The sequence below is a fragment of the Trichechus manatus genome, unplaced genomic scaffold (genome assembly GCF_000243295.1).
Source record: "Trichechus manatus latirostris isolate Lorelei unplaced genomic scaffold, TriManLat1.0 scaffold00061, whole genome shotgun sequence".
NCBI lineage: Eukaryota > Metazoa > Chordata > Mammalia > Sirenia > Trichechidae > Trichechus > Trichechus manatus.
Window position 1 is genome coordinate 1,482,084 of NW_004443997.1, and position 17,165 is coordinate 1,499,248.

General features: G+C 47.4%; 2 protein-coding genes across 3 annotated transcripts in view; one reads left to right on the forward strand and one right to left on the reverse strand.

Annotated features, from left to right (window-relative positions):
- Window positions 1–17,165, forward strand: part of OSBP2 (oxysterol binding protein 2) — a 211,845-nt gene that overhangs the window by 87,288 nt on the left and 107,392 nt on the right. The window lies entirely within an intron of this gene.
- Window positions 7,390–8,727, reverse strand: LOC101342337 (glycerol-3-phosphate dehydrogenase 1-like protein). The gene has a single exon (XM_004378948.2). The coding sequence runs from the start codon at window positions 8,697–8,699 to the stop codon at window positions 7,644–7,646; it is 1,056 nt and encodes a 351-aa protein (XP_004379005.1). The 5' UTR covers window positions 8,700–8,727; the 3' UTR covers window positions 7,390–7,643.

The window sequence follows — 17,165 nt, forward strand, 5'->3', positions numbered from 1 at the left end:
GAGTGAAGTCCATGTTGCTGAGCCCATGCATAACCTCCATCTCTACTACCATGACCACTTTGTTCATGAGCCTCTTAGGCAATGGTCACTGACCATCCAGCCAAACCACTGGCCACAGCCCATGAATGAGTATACAGTCACACATCTGACGGTTTCTCCGTCCAACCAAAGTGAACAACCATGTGCACTGCATGAAGTTTTGCTCATTGGGAGGATTTCCCTTCACCACTGTCTTTCAGGGAGGTCCCAGAAAGGGGCTGTAGTGCTGCCGCTGTCCCTGCATATCACGCAGAACCATCTATAACCAGGCACGAGTTTTCTCTTCCTCAGTCAGCTGATCATAAGGAATTCCCCATGAGGCCATAGGTGCAGACTGGGAGATGGAAGGTAATGTGACAGGAGTGGAAACCATGGGCATTTGGGCTACATCCTCATGCAGCCTACTTGTGCCGTCAGGTCCTGCTCGGGCCTGATCTCATATATACCACTTTCATTTAATGATGGAGTGCTGCTGTGCACGTTCAACTTTATCACTGTTGGTCAGACAACGTCCAGTTCATGATGGGCAGCTCAGGCGGCTTGGTGACTTGGTGTCCCATGGTTAAGTGTTCAGTCTCTACTAAGGCCCAGTAACAAGCCAAAAGCTGTTTCTCAAAAGGAGAGTAGTTATCTGCAGAGGATGGCAGGGCTTTTCTCCAAAATCCTAAGGGTCTGTGCTGTGATTCACCAATAGGGGCTTACCAAAAACTCCAGATAGCATCTCTATCTGCCACTGATACTTCAAGTACCATTGAATCAGCTGGATCATATGGCCCAAGTGGCAGAGCGGCTTGCACAGCAGCCTGAACCTGTTGCAGAGCCTTCTCCTGTTCTGAGCCCCACTCAAAACTAGCAGCTTTACAAGTCACTTGATAAATAGGCTGGAGTAGCACACGCAAATGAGGGATATGTTGCCTCCAAAATCCAAAGAGGCCCATTAGGCCTCTTTGTTGTGGGAGCAGCCAGATGCAATAACTTATCCTTCACTTTAGAAGGAATGTCTAGACATGCCCCACACTACTGAACCCCTAGAAACTTCACTGAGGTGGAAGGTGCCTGAATTTTTGTGGGATTAATTTCCCACCCTCTAGTACACAAATGTTTTACCAATAAGTCCAGAGTCATTGACACTTCTTCCTTACTAGGTCCAGTCAGCATAATGTTATCAATATAATGGAACAGTGTGACATCTCATGGAAGGGAAAGGTGACTAAGGTCCCTGTGGACTAAATTGTGACATAGTGCTGGAGAGTTGATACAGCCCTGAGGTGGGACACTGAAGGTGTATTGTTGGCCTTGCCAGCTAAAGGCTAACTGCATCTGGTCATCCTTCAAAACAGGTATGGAGAAAAAGGCATTAGCCAGATCAGTAACTGCATACTAGGTGCCAGGAAATGTATTAATTTGCTCAAGCAATGAAACAACGTCTAGAACAGCAGCTGCTACCTGGTTAAGTTTTCGATAATCAACTATCATTCTCCCAAGATCCATCTGTTTATTGCACAGGCCAAATAGGTGAGTTGAATGGGGGTGTGGTGGAAACACCACCTGTGCATCCTTCAGCTCTTCGATGGTGGCAGTAATCTCTGCAGTCCTTCCAGGAATGTGATATTGCTTTTGGTTTAATATTTTCCTAGGTAGGGGCAGTTCTAATGGCTTCCACTTGGTTTTTCTGACCTTAATAGCCTTTACTCCACTTGTCAGGGATCCAGTGTAGGGGTTCTGCCAGTTGCTGAGTATATCTATTCCAATTATGCATTCTGGAAGTGGGGAAATAACTACAGGATGGGTTTGAGGACCCACTGGACCTACTGTGAGATAGACATGAGCTAAGACTCCATTAATAACCTGACTTCTATATACCCCCACTCTGACTGGTAGGCCACAGTGATGTTTTGAGTCTCCTGAAATTAGTGTCAGTTCAGAGCCAGTGTACAGTAATCCCTGAAAAGTCTGTTTATTTCCCTTTCCCCAGTGAACAGTCAGCCTTGTAAAAGGCCTCAGATCCCTTTGGGGAAGGCTGGGAGAAAGATTAGCAGTATACATTTTTGGCAATGTAGTGAGGTCCTTCTTCAAGGGGACCTAGTCTCCCCTCCATTCAAGGAGCTGTGGGTCTTTAAACTCACTCAGATCTGGGAATTGACTGAGGGACCGTGACTCTCTCTATCTGGCGATTCCAGTTAGACTGCTGTTCACTTGACCTAGAATTCTTCCGCTTGTACAGATCAAGTAAATAGTAGATTTCCTATCTATTTCACTCCTAGGGACACCATAACTGAGTAGCCATCACCAAGTCCATACAAGTCAGACTATTCTGATTATTGCTTTGACTCCACTCTCCATTACAGTAACCACACCCAGCTTGTCTTTGTCAATTGAGTGCTGCCACTTGGCCCCTACTTCCACAGGGTCCAGTCAGCCCCATTGTAGTTAGGTGTCTTAAATCAGTTAGGGCAATTCCCACTGTCAAATCTGATTTACATAAAATAGCAATCACAGCAGTCTTCAAGGATGCTGGGTCTCCCTTCACAAATTTTTTCCTGACTGTTGTGGTAAAAGTTGTGTCCTCTGGATACTCTCACGTGTGGGTCTGTGGGTCTAACCTGATAAATCAACTCCAGTATGCCAGTTTCCCTAAGGCTTTGAATACCTTCTGCAGTATACCAAGGCAGGTCTGGTACTTCAACTTGATTTAGTGTAGGTCACCTTCAGCGACCCAACCAAATAAACCTATTAGATCCTTTCCTAACTTCTGGAACTGAAACCTTGAATGAAGAATCTATGCTTCGTGGGCCCATGTCAATAAACTCAGACTGATCTATCTTTATGTTCCTTGCACCATTATCCCACACCCTTAATAGCCATTCCCACACAAATTTCCCAGTTTTTGTTTGTACATATTAGAAAAGTCAAGCAGTTCTTTTGGAGTGTAGCATACCTCCTCCTGGGTTACACTTTGTACTTCACCTTTTGGGTTTGCTGGGACTTTACAAGTCTAGAAGCCAAAATCGTTGTTTGGGATGTGTTTTAGAACATTCAGCATTGTCTTGTAAGGCATTTGCCTCAATGACTCAAACCAAGGCTCTTTAGACACAGCTGGGATAATCTCATTAGATGGGGGTGGAGGGGCTAATGGTTTTGCTCGGGAGGATGGCTTAGCAGACAAAGATGGAGTAATCTCTTCAGGTGGAAGTGAGAGGGTTCTATTGGCAGGAGGGATTCAGTGGAATTTAGAGGCTCAGTGTCTCCAGCCTCCGGACATCTGCCCATACATACATATCCCAAGTTTCAGAGTCCCATTTCTTCCCAATCACTGCCCTCACTTTAACTTCAGATACTACTCAAGGTTGGGAATTGAGTTGGTATTGTAATTTGGCCACTCTTATAAGACTCTGGGTTTGGTTTTTGGCAGTTTCAGCTCTGTTTCTACAAGAAATAAGGCTTTCATTCAAGGCACAATTGGAAACTTTGTGGTCAGTTATGCGATGCTTGAGCTCTGAAGCCCTCAGCTCAATTTTTTTATTTTACCACTTTGTTTAGCAAAATTAGGACCAACCGACCAGCTTCCTCATAGTTCTCATTAAGACAAAATTGTAGAAAGGTATCAAACATACAATCACCCAGAGCCTCATCTTTCACCAATACCTGATCTGTTGGTGGTGATATTTTGTGTATTTCTATTGCCACTTCACTCCATGGATTAGCAATGCCCTCTTTACTGCCGGAAGCAGAGTCATCAACATCTTTAAGGCTAACCAGACTTGAGAACCAATTTAGAAAACTCATCCTTACAATTTTTGTTTCTCTAGAACCACCCTTGGTATCGAATGTCTTAGTCTGGGTTTCGTAGAGAAGCAAAACCAGAAAAATGTAAAAGTATCTATATAGAGAGATTTATATAAAGGAAATGGCTCATATGGTTATCGAGGCTGTAATGTCCCAAATCCATGGGTCAGGCTGGAGGCTTCTCATGATTCCTGTAGCTACAGGGGCTGGTGAACCAAAGATCAGCAGGTCAGAGAGCAGGGCACTTTGTCACAGGCTGCAAAGACTGACGAATCCCAAGATCTGCTGGCAAGATCTCAAGTAAGCTGCTAGCTCAAGTCTCAAGAACTGGAGGACAGCCGAACAGGGGCCAGCTGTAGGATCCAGAGTGAACAAAAGCCCTCGAGCTCTGCCAGAATTTCCACTTATATTTGATGCAGGCCACACGCCCAAGAAACTCCCTTTCAACTGATTGGCTATACACAGCATATCTCATCATGGAGGTGATCACATTATATCATATCTCATCATGGAAAAGGTCACATCATCATACAACTGCCAGACTACATCTTAACTGCCAAACCACTGAGAATCATAGCCCAGCAAAGTTGACACACAACCCTAACGACCACAGCTGCTAACCAAAAGGTCAGCAGTTCAAATCCACCAGCCCTATAGTCTGTCCTATAGGGTCACCGTGAGTTGGAAACAACTCGATGGCAATGAGTTTTTTTACACACAAAAATAAATAAACCTCAACCTAAATATCACACTGTGTACAACTAGAACCTGCATACATTGCTGGTAGGAATGCAAAATGGTACATTCATTATGGAGAACAGTTTTACAGTTTCTTATAACATACTCTTACCTTTATAAGCAGCACGCTCACTCCTAGGTGTTGAACCCTAGAGAAATGAAAACTTGTGTTCACAGAAACATCCTATACACATACAGCAGTTCTATTCATAATCACCCAAATTTGAAAATAACCCAGATGCCCTTCAGGAGATGAATGGATAAAGACTGTGGTACATCCATGCTACTCAGCAATAGAGATAAACAAATTGACACATGTAACAGCTTGGTTGAATCTGAAAGGCATTGTGCTGAATGAAAGAAGCCAGTGTCTAAAAATTACATGCTATACAATTCCATTTATATGACATTCTGGAAAAAGTGAAACTATAGGGATGAAGAACGGATCAGTGGTTGCCAGGGGTGAGGAGTGGGAGGAGGGTATAATACAAAGTTATAGCACAAGGGGGTTTTTTGGGGATGATGGGACTGCTCTGTAGCCTGATTGTGGTGTCTGTCATGAATCTATACACATATTAAAATTCATAGAACGGTACACCAAAAAAGTTTACTGTATGTTAATTTCAAAATAAAATAAAGTGGCTTCTCTGGCTCCCCACTGCCCTCTGGACTGGTCCAGCTCCTGCTCTCCTCACTGGCATGCCATCTTGCTGCCAGGCCAGGGTGCACACTGTGCCCCTGACCTGCAAACTCTCTTCTTTACACTCACCCCCTTCCCCACCCTCTTCCCCCTGACTTGCCCTTCAGGGGAGGCCACTCCTGGAAAGTGTCCCAGAGCCAGCTTTGCCTGCATCCGATGTGTCCTCTTGGCTGCCTGGCTCAGCCCCCCATGCCAGGTGGCATGGTGGTGAGTGTGAACATGGGTGTGGTGGGTTGGTAGTATCCCCCCAAATTCATGTCCACCTGGAATCTCAGAGTATGACCTTATTTGGAAATAAGAGTCTTTGCAGATATAATTAGTTGATTAGATGAGGTCATTCTGGATTAGGGTGGACCCTAAACCTGATGACTGGTGTCCTTATCAGAAGAGGAAAGGACCCAGAGAAACATAGAGATACAGAGACACACAGAGTGGAGAACGCCGTGTGCAGACAGGCAGAGATTAACGTGATACAGGGAATGCCAAGGGTTGCCAGCATCCACAGGGAGCTAGGAGAGAGGCACAGAGCATATTCTCCCTCAGAGCCTCCAGAAGAAGTCACTCCTGCTGACACCTTGATTTTGGATTCTAGCCTCCAGAACTGTGAGAAAATATCTGTGTTGTTTTAAGCAATCAGTGTGTGATACCTTGTTGCGATGGCCACAGCAAACTAATGTAAGGACTTCCCGGACCCTCGGATTCCCCATCTGTCAGGGGGCTTCAATCCGGGGCTCTCCCAGGATCATTCCAGTTCAAAGATTACTGAGTCTTTAGAAGTAGATCCACTGCCTGTCTGTCAGTTTATCATTCTGTGCTGGCTTGAGTATTGCTGATGACGCTGGAACCTAGGCCTCCAGTATTTCAAATACCAGCCGGGTCACCCATGGTGGACAGGTTTCAGCAGATCTTCCAGACTAAGACAGACTAGGAAGAAAGACCTGGCATTCTAATTCTGAAAATTAGCCAGTGAAAACCCTATGGATCACAGAATATTGTCTGAGACTTCAACATGCTTACTTTGAACACATCATCAGGAAGGACTGATTGCTGGAGAAGGACATCATGTTTGGTAAAGTGGAAGGCCAGCAGAGGGGACGGAAAACTTCAGTGAGATGGATTGACACAGTGACTGCAACAATGGACTCAAACATACCAATGATCATCAAGATGGCACAGGACCAGGCAATGTTTTGTTCTGTTATACATGGAATCTCCTTAAGTCAGAGCCGACTTGACAGCAGCTAACAATAGCAGCAACACAAGTGGATGCCAGAACCAGTGTACCTGGCCCCAAATCATGGCTCACTTTCTTACCCGCAGTGTGACCTTGGGCAGGTTGCTTGCCATCTTTGCCTTATTATCCTCCTGTGCAAAATGGACATCAATAATAATACTGTCTCTTAGAGGTGCTGTAAGGATTAATCTAGATAATGCATAAAACCAACTTAGCACACAGCTTAGCAAACGCTTGATAAAAGTTAGTTGCAGTTATTAATAATAGTCACCTCAGTAGTTTTAAAATAATAAGGCTTCCACGTCCCCCACTCCAAGGGGGACATTGGGAGACATCTGCAGTTTTTAAAGAGCTCCTGGGTAGGGTTGCCAGATTTAACAAATAAAAATACTGTTTACTCAGTTAAATTTGAATTTCAGATAAACAGTGACTAATTTTTTAGTCCATACAATATTTGGGACATTATGAAAATTTATTGTGTATCTGAAATTCAAATGAAGCTAGGTGTCCTGTATTTGATCTAGTAACCCTATCCCTGGAAACCTGTATACCCAGCCCACATGGGGCTCTGCTCCTGACTCCCTGCATGGGGTTCAAAGGTGAACCCCCCCCCCCGTCAGAAAATAGTATCCTTTCACTTGACACGGGGGGATGCTGGAGGTGGTTAGTTCACTTTCTTTGCTTGTAAATTGAAGTCTAAGGAAGCTCTAGCAGGTTGCCTGGCTTGGAACATAACCTCTCAGTACTTGTAAGTCAGTTTCAGGTCTCCAGGTCCTCTCCCCAGGGGGCTCTGGGAGGAGCAGGAAGTGGATCTAGAGTTGGCCACCTCTCTCTCTCCACCTCCACTTTTTTTTTTTTTTTTTTTTAATTTTCAAAAAGGATCTTTAATTTGATTCATAGAAACACTGCAGAATGAGACATGAGCACACCCTCACACGTTTACATATGTGTATTTAGTTGCTGCACAGTACATCTTAGCCAATGAACTGCCTTTCACAATTCAAAAATGAACCTGTAAAAATTCATACACATCTATGGTGGGATTACAGTCAAGCAAACATCTTCTTGCCAAGTTTTAGTTTCCATCTGAGCCCAAAAGACTGATTGGAAAGGCAGAGCTTTACCCAGCACATTGCATGATTCACTTTATATGTGCACTGGATGGCACTGGAGACAAGACAACATATCTTGAACAGGTTTCCCTTCATAGCAAATCTGATATACTGCAGTAAACAATGGAAACTTGTCAGTTAGTCCCTTCTTCTTGAGGATGTGATACACTTCAGCAGAAGTCTGAGGTCCCTGGAGTTTCTGCCCATCCAGCATCTCTTTCTCCAATTCTTCAATGGTCTTTCCAGTCCTGGCAAACGCCTCAGCCACCTTGCGGTTCCGGCCTCCGTAGCAGGTGGTAATCAGGTCACCCACCCCACAGCTCTCTAGGAAGGTGGCTGTGGACACCTGGCCCTTGCAGAAGATCCTGGCAAATGAAATCATCTCCATGAGTCCCAGGCGAATGACTGCAGCTTTGGTGTTGTCTCCGCAGTGCAGGCCATCGCAGAACCCGGCTCCCACGGCTACAATGTTCTTAAGAGCACCACAGAGTTCAACAGTACCTGCATCATCAACCACTGTAATCCGAAAATTTGGAGTCTGTAGAAGTTCTTTGAAGAGAAGGCCATTCTTCATTTCTTTGCTGCCAATGGTGGTCTCACAGAACTTCTCTGCAGCCACCTCGTTGGCAGTGTTGGCTCCCATGAGCACACTGATGTCAATGCCCACCTTCTCTCGAATGATGTCAGAAATGAGTTTCAGCCCCTCAGGACCCTCGTCTATCCCCTTGATGAGAGTGATTCCCAGCGCTTTCTTGGGCACCCTTCCGGTGATCTCATCACAGATTCTGTGAATGAACTGGTGAGGAATGACAAACACTAACAGGTCTGCATCCTGCACGGTCTCGTTGAGATTTGAAACTGCAACCACATTTTCTGGCAGCTTGTGTCCAGGGAGATATTTTACATTTTCATGGTCATTGTTTATGATGTCTGTCAGTTTTCTCCCATTAACTGTTTCTTCAAAGACCCACATCTTGACTGTGGAGGCAAACTTCTGAAGTTTTTTGACATTATTACCAATTATTTTTGCAACAGCTGAACCCCAGTTCCCCGAACCCAGGATGCACACTTTCAGGGGTGCTGCTGCCATGGCCAGGCCAGAATATAGTAGCCCCGGCCGTACTGCTCCAGCCAGCCGCCTGCCTCTGCCCCTCCGCCTTCACTTCTTGGGGGGCTAATCCAGCCACTCAGGCTCTTTGCCTTGCTCCCCAAGCCTGGCCCCACATTGATGTCACAGCCCTATTCTGATATCATAGCCCAGGGCTGGGAATCACCCCAGGCAGCCCAGCTTCTGCTTTCAGTGCAACTAAGACCTGCTGTTGCGCAAGGAGGGAGGGGAGCAGGGAGGCTGGTGGCCCTAGGGTCCAACCCTAAAGAACATCCGGGCAGCCTGCCAGCCTATTGCTCCAGAATGAAAATCATCTAAAAGGTAGGCCTCAAGGCTTTCCTCCTGTCCCTGTTGGCCATGGTCCCCGAGGGTGGAAACAAATCTCCAGTGAGCGTGGAATTGTTCTGCTCTGTAAACAGCTCTTGGAAATCCTTTGTGCTTTGGTATGCATGTGGCCTAGAGAAATGGCGGTCTCTCTTTGGTCCACCTAACAATCCTTTCTCCCATTTTAAGATGTCCCCATGGCTTCCTGAGTGCGATGTCTCTTGCGTATTCCTTAGTGCTTGGAGAACGCCTGCAAGTCCTGATCCAGGGTAGGGTCCTCTGCAGCCACCGCCTCCGTCCTTACTCCCTAAGAAGCTGGGTGGGAACAGAGGTGTGCTTTTCTCAGGACAAAGGGAAAACATACTGTGCTCAGATTACTAATCCCCAGACCCCTCAGTCCCAAGGAGGAAAGCTTCATCCTCCTTGCCGGTTGGAAGGGTAATTAGGTCTCTTGTGAGCTCATTAAGTTCGTAAACTATTGACTGGCATGGATTAAGTAACAATAGAAAAGGAATTGGAATAACTTTTCTCCAACTTTGGTAGACATGAGGTCCCCTGGTGGGGGAGGAGGGGTGGGTGTGTTAGATTTGCAAATTCTTAAAGGAGACCACTGAGATTTTGGTTCGATGGTAGGATGGCATCAGGAATCCACATTTTAAATATGCATTCCATGCAGGGCTCCTTCCAGCCCTCTGATCTCACTTTGAGAAACCTGGGTCTTTTCAAACTCTTTCAAACACCCTGGGCTGCTTGCCGCTGCTGGCTTGCCTCCCCTACCCTCGTTTCTGATTCCACGTATTTTCCATGGAACAGGGGCTTAACTGTTACGCAGTTTTACTCCCGTGTATTTATTTAATGTGCTGGATCCAGAGAGACCGAGGGGAGGACGTAGGGCCCTCCTGTTCATCAGGTGCATTCCTCTTCCAGTTCTTGGCCCTGTGTTCTAGGTCAGGTGCAGCTCCTTCTCTGTTTTAAAAGAGGTTTTGTGTTCGTATTGGGAATGCTACTTCACTCAACACTCTTCACGGTCCTCACCTGAACTGAGAGAGTGGGAATATGGGTATGAATTGTTGGTCATTGAAAGTGATAGCGATGATGAGTGTTGCTGACCGAAGGGATTGGCTCTGTGTCCGTGGTGGCCCCAGAATGAACATTTGATGGTACACGGGAAGGCAACCATTGCCTGTCGATGGGCCAGCAGTTCAAGGTGGGTATTCCCTCCTCACTTTGGCTATGAATTCAGGCTTTCAAGAGAATGACACCCAGCCTTTTGGATAAGTGAATATGTCTATGCACAGTTTGGAGGGTAAGTCAGATTTTACTAAGTTGCCATCCTACCTGTGTACTCTTCAGATTTAGGCAATGTTCAGTGTCCAGGCTTGGAGCCCTGAGTAGTGTCCAACACTTCCCTCCACACTCCTGGTCCAGGAGGGAGGCAGGATGTGCCCTGGTTCTTGGTCCTTTGTCCTCAGGTTTTCGAGATGGAGAGGTTGACCTCACCCAAACCCTCCAAAATGCAGATGGGTCAGCCTTTTTCCCTCAAACTCTTCTCTGCCCTGACTCACTCCTGAGATGTTCACCCAGTAAGACTGGGGGAGGAGCAAGGGAGTTAAGATTTCCCTCAGTGTTGACAGAAAGCTGGGCTTGTTCCATCCCATGAGGCTGAGGGAGGGGAGCCCCTGACTGCCTACTCTGGCTTTTGGAGAGAGAGGAACCAGTGCCCAGTTTGAGAAATGAGTTTGAGGATTCTGGTAGAGGAGAGCACAGGACTCTGCAGGTTGAGGACAGACCCGCATCCCGAGAACTCTGTGGGCGGGCCCAGATCTCACTGACTTTGTGGCCTCAGGAGCACCTCACACGTAGTTGCTGCTCAGTAAACATGTGTTGTTGAAAGAGGTGCAAGTAAAAGCCTCAGGTAGAACAGCTGGATTCAGGGATGCTGAAAAACCCCTGGAATGGGATTTAAAAACTTTGTTGTTACGGACCATTTCCAACATAAGTAGAGGGAAGAGTCTCAGAGCCTCTGCGTACTTCCCAGTGGCCAGCAATTACCAACTCACAACAAATCCTGTCTCCATGCTGCCGTCCTCTTCCCTGGCCCATACCGTTTTGAAGCAAATTACAGACATCATATTCATTCTATTCATAAAGATTTCAGGAGGTATCTCTAAAAGATAGGATTTTAAAAAAATAACCAAAGTCCAGTATCACATCTAAAAAATTAACGATGAATTGGAAGGAAGCTTATATAGAGGAGCCCAGACCCTCCTTGGTGTTGTAGAGAGCGTGAGGGGAAGTAGGACAGGCAGTGCAGGAGGATGAGGAAGAGGGTGCACGTCCTCCCAGCAGAGAAGGCTGGATTTACTCAGAGACTGAAAACACTAAAAAAAAAAAAAAAAAAAACAACCTCACCATGGAGTCAGCTCTGATTCATGGCACCCTCATGTGTATCAGAGTAGAACTGTGCTCCATAGGGTTTTCAGTGACTGATTTTTTGGCAGTAGATCTTCAGGCCTTTCTTCAGAGGTGCCTCTGGGTGGACCCAAATCTCCATCTTTTCGTTTAGTAGCCAAGCCTGTCAGCCATTTGCACCACCTGGGGCTCCCTGGAGACACTAAAGAGGAAGTTATTGTCCTCAGCTGGGAGAGACTCCTGGCCTTTCCCAAAAAAAGAGGGGCTTGGCATGGAGCAGGGGTCATGGGACACTGGAAGAACAGAGTTTTCTGATGGCTTGGCCTTGTCAGGGGGTGCTGCTGAGTCAAGGGTGGGGGCATGCGTGGGGGCATGTGCTGACCTGGGTGCAGAGTCAGGCAGTTCTCAATTACTCACATCAGCAAGGGGAAGAGCCGCTAGAAGATCCATTAGAAAAAGCAGTTGTATTTTGTTCTGTAGGAAGTGTTAACAATTTAGATTTCCATGTGATCCTGTGACCCGTACAGATGACAGTGGTTTACCCGCACGCACCCATCTAAATCACTGCCAGCCCAGAGAGGCTGAGGGCAGAGGTCCCAAACGAGTTTGAACATACATGCAGAATTCTAAAGCAATTGATGTTGAATTCTCAGAAAAAATGACTTGGTTTTTCCCAGTGAGGGTGACAGGCAACCTTTGTTCTGAACTTGCCCCTCCTTGCCAGGCCCTTATGCCTGACAGCCCAGCCCAAGAGCCGGCCCAGAAGTGGTCCCCAATTTCAGTAGAAAAATAGGCAAGGGGGGGGGTGGTCTTTGTAAGAGAATTAGTAGGTCAGAGCTTTAAAAAAAAAGTCATTGTCTGCATGTGATAAATTCTTACCATTAAGATAGTGGAGCATCATTTTCCTGCCAGAGCGATTACCTTGATTACTAATTGCTTCCTTTGTAACTAAAGGGCATCATAACACTGTCCTTTGTAACTCAGATTCCAGAGGCTTAATATAATACTTCGCTGTCATTTAGATGTTAGCCTGCTTGTGGGTCCCTCGGTGTGCGCCCCCAGCTCTGACACAGGCAAGGCTGTGGGCACTGAATTCACAGGGCAGAGGGCCTATTGCCAGGCTGGAGCTGCATGCCCTATACCTGAGACAAGCAGGGCTGTGACATTTTCCTGGGTACCTCCTGCAAGGGTACTTCACTTTGGCGGTTTGTGCTTTGCTTTGGAGATAAACTTTGAAAGGTCAAAGCTAAGTATTGTGATCTACAGAACTGGAGGGCTGGGCTCTATTGGGCCCGGCGGGTGAAGCTCAGGTGCAGGAGGTGTGAGTGCGGTGGCTTAGCAGAAGGGGCACGAAAACTGGGATCCTGGCTTTGCTCTTGAGTCACTTGTGACTTCAAACAAGGCCCTCAACCTCTCTAAGCCTCTATTTCTGTACTCATCAAAGGGGAGAATAATGCCTATGTCATGAAGTTGTGAGGACAAATACTAATTGTGGTTAGTTGCCATCGGTTCTGATTCATGGAGACCTTACGTGTAACAGAACAAAACGTTGCCTGGTCTTGTGCCATCTTCCTAATTGTTGGTATGCTTGAGTCCATTGTTGTGGTTATAGTAATAATAATAAACCACACGACTCTAGGCGAGAGGGAACCACGTGGCACAGCTCACAAACAACAGGTGTCACCACCAGCATCCCTGGCTCCTGGGGGCAGATCCCAGGTGACAACAGATCAGTGTGTGATTGTCGTACAGTTGTCTCTTGCATAGGTGTCTCTCATAAGTGCGTTGAAAGCACCTGTATAGGGAAGAACCTGTTTTCTAACTTTTTTAAAGATTTTCTAAAAAAAAAAAAAAAAAAAACCCATTGCTGTTAAGTTGATTCCAACTCATAGCAACCTTACAAGGTTTTCTATTCAGAGTCAGTTGGTGGCAGGGAACAAATACCCACTCAAAGGGACTTAAAAAAAAAAGTAGGAGGTTATGCGAGTTGGGGGAGACAGAAAATACTGTGTCCTGGAGTGACGGGACCTGGCGGCAACTGCTCTCTCTCTCTCTCATTTCTGGTTCTCTCTGAGTGTCCTTTCCATTTTCTCTCTCCCCCTGCAGACTGGCTTTGACCGCCCCTCGTGGCCTCTCTGTTCTTCCATAGCTTTGCTCTGCAGCTAGGCCTACCCTGCCTTGGCTCTGCCGGGCCTAGTATCTGCATTCTTTGTGCCCCAGCTCCAGACCTGGGGTGAAGGGCTCAGCTCAGCTTGGAGCAAGTCCCCAGCCCTGATTGGATCAAGTGTGGTCAAAGCAGTGCAGTGTAGTGCCTGGGGGGCTACTGATTGTATTTAACGAAGGAATGGTAAATTCTACCTGTTCGAGCTTTCTTAAACCTGATGTCTTCCAGGGAGCTTTCCCTGACCACCTCGGCCTCTGTCGGTGGTCCCTCACTGCTACTACCAGGAGCTGGTATAGAAAGAGGAGAGGGGGACAGGCGGCAGCGGTACAGGCTCAGCATGCTCTAAGGCCGTCCCTCACCTGTGCCCGGCCTTGGCCAGGGAACTGTGATGAGCTGGGTGGGTCAGTCCCCCCTAGGGAGGCGGGGTAGACCGGAAGGCAGGCCGGCACGGCAGATGCAGGTTGTAAAAGAGAAGTCTTGCGGGGGACAAGACAAGTCTCCCGGAGGCAGGGGCAGGACGCACGGCAGAGGTGGCGGTAACTAGACGCCCCTTACAGAAGGCTGGGTTGGCAGGGAGGGGGACACAGAGAGGGCTGATCCCAGATGAAGGTGGCTCTCGGGAGCACAGTGACTGCCCTGTTCACGTGTTCCCCTGGGCGTGGTGGCACTGGCAACCCAGGACCTTGGAGTGATTCCAGGGCCTTGGGCTGGTGTGAGTTGTATTCCTCTGGAGGGGCCATTGGGCCGGTGGCGTGCTGGTAGGTGGGTACAGCCTCCAGCTGTCTGGGTGCAAAGTACTGCCTTCTTCTGGTGAGAGCCGGAGGAGTGGAACTAGGTCTCCGGGCCGCCAAAGTGAAGAGCCAGGCCAATAGGAGCGCCTCTGAGCAGGCCGTGCCCAGGCTTCCCACCCTTGGGCGTGGCCCTCTGTGGAGGGAGAAAACAGTGTTAGTGTTTCCTGCCGGGTCAGGATGGAGGCTGGCATTGGTATTCAGGTAGGTAAGTTCTGGCTTTAGATGACTGAGTAGGGGTTTTCCTTTCTCGCAGAACCCCCCTTACGTTTTTGTTTGGAAGACAGTTGGAAACACTAGACTGCTCAGCGGGGAAGCAGCCTCTCCTGAGGAATGGGATTTTTCATTTTAATTAGGCTCCTGAGTCATGGCGCCAGGCCTTTCTCAGGAAGAGTGGCAGTTACAAATGAGCCCATCTTTCCTCATCTCTGTTCAGCACTAGAAGTAGGGAAGCCAGACTGGCCCATGGGACATCTTGTCATCAGCGAGGCAGCTCTTTACGGAGCACTCCTTTCAGAGACATTTTGTGAGCTCAACCAGAAGTGTTACCTTCAGCGCCTGGCAGTGGAAGCCCAGAGTCCTGATGTCTTGACGGGGGCCGTTCCGGTAGCAGCCTGCCCAGCTCCAGTGAGCCCATGGCAGGTTAGGCCTGGCTTTGAGGCCCATCTGCAGTCCCCTTTCCCTCTCCTCCACTGAGGGATGTCCTTGGTTGCCTTTGCTTCTCTGGGCCTCAGGTTCCTCATCTGCTGAAGGGACGTGATAAGTGTCTCCAGGGCTGTTAGAAAGCTGGTGAGTGCCCTGGGAACTGTGGAGTGTCGTGCTCACAGAACGGGCTATTGTTATGTCATAGTGTTCTTCTCTGGGACTCTTACTTCACTCCTCACTCTCTCCTGGTCCCAGTGCCTCTCCTGCATCAGAGCTGTGGTTATTCATTTGTGCCCTGACATCCCTGATAAATCCATAAGAACCGTGAGGGCAGGGATCATTACTAACTGACGCCATCCAGTGCCCAGTACTTTGCTGGTCTCAGAGTAGATGTACATGAACTACTTGTTGGGGGGAAGGAGGGAGAGTTGGCAGGAGGGAGGGAGAATGAATAAAAGAATTAGTGTGAGAAGTGGACGTCTGGTGTTTTGACCAGGCACAGTGAGTCCTTGGGTCCATCCATTCTGGGTGCAGAGACACTTGCCATTCAGATAAGTTGTCTCAGAGCCTTCACGGAGCCAAGGTGGAAAAGCAAGTCCCCCTGAAGGGCATCACGGGGAGTGTAGGGGCTGGGAGGAACTCCAAGATGACTCCAGAGAGCTGGAGAGACTGTGGTGGGAGCAATCCGGGTGGGGGACATGCTTAGCCCTCCAGCCGCTGTCATTGGTAGGAAATGCAGTGGGGGCTGGAGGCACTTGACTAGGAGTGATAATGAAGATGTCTGTGAGTTTTCCACTTACACAGGATCCGTGTGTAGTGGTGGCTGGCCCAAGCCACCACCAGCGGGGTTGTTGAGAGGCAGCTTGTCGGAGAGGGAAGAAAGAATGGGAAGCTTGGACTCCCTAGTGAAGTTTGGGTCCTGCCGTGGCTACTTAGCTGTGGCACATGGGCAGGCCCACTAGCTGCTCAGTGCCTTAGCATCCCCATCTCTGAAATAGGGACTGTCCCAGTCCTGGCCGATCTGATGTCAGAGGGTGGCTGTGAGGCCGGATGACTGTGAGCAGGAGAAAGTGTTTCCTGGGGTCACCACTGGGTCACCATCGGCAGAGGTGACCAATAATAAAGCTGAGTCATCTTCAGTCCCTCTGTGGGGTGATGGCGTGCATGGAGAGTATCATCACTGGTGTGAGTGCCCAAGCCCCAAACTAGCCAGAGGAGTTTGCTAAGAATGGACCGTTACCCAGTCCCATTCAGTCAGAACTCTCGACCTCTGGGCTAAGGTGAAGGGAGTGTTGTTAAATGCTTCTGCCTTTTAAGAATAAAACTTTATTGTTTTGTAAATAATACTCAGTGGAAAAAGAAAAGTGGAAACCGTACTGAAAAGTTCATAAAAGGGAGAGAAATCTGCAAAAATAACCAGTTACAACTTTATTGAATAGCATTCCAGACATTTCTTTATGCATACACATGCAGTTACACCTAGGTATATAACTTCACATAAAGGGGAAAATTCCCAATATTTGGTTTTGTAACTGACTTAACTAAACTCAGCGATATGTTGTAGACATACCATACCAATAAATATACATCTGTATCATCATAACACATAACACACACACATTCGCATATAAGTTCCCGTGTTCTCGTCACTCACCTTTCAGCAGTTATCAGTTTACATCCAATCTTATTTCATCTCAGCTCCATCTTCTATTCCCCCCATTAGTTATTTTTTATTGTGGCAAAATATACGTAACATGAAGTTGATCATTAGTGACATTTAAAACACCAAAACCAAACCTACTGCCATTGAGTTGATTCCGACTCATAGCGACCCTATAGCAGTAGAACTGCCCCATAGGGTTTCCAAGGCTGTAAATCTTTACGGAAGCAAACTGTCACATCTTTCTCCCTCAGAGCAGCTGGTGGGTTCAAACCTCCAACCTTTTGTTTAGCAGCTGAGTGCTTAACTACTGTGCCACCAGGGCTCCTCTCTGTACCCCAGCCCCTGGCAACCACTAATCTATACCCCCTCCCCCGCCATTATTTTAAAATAAACTCCATCTGCAAACATTTCAATATATCTTTAAAAAACAAAGACTCTTTTAAAAGCATAAC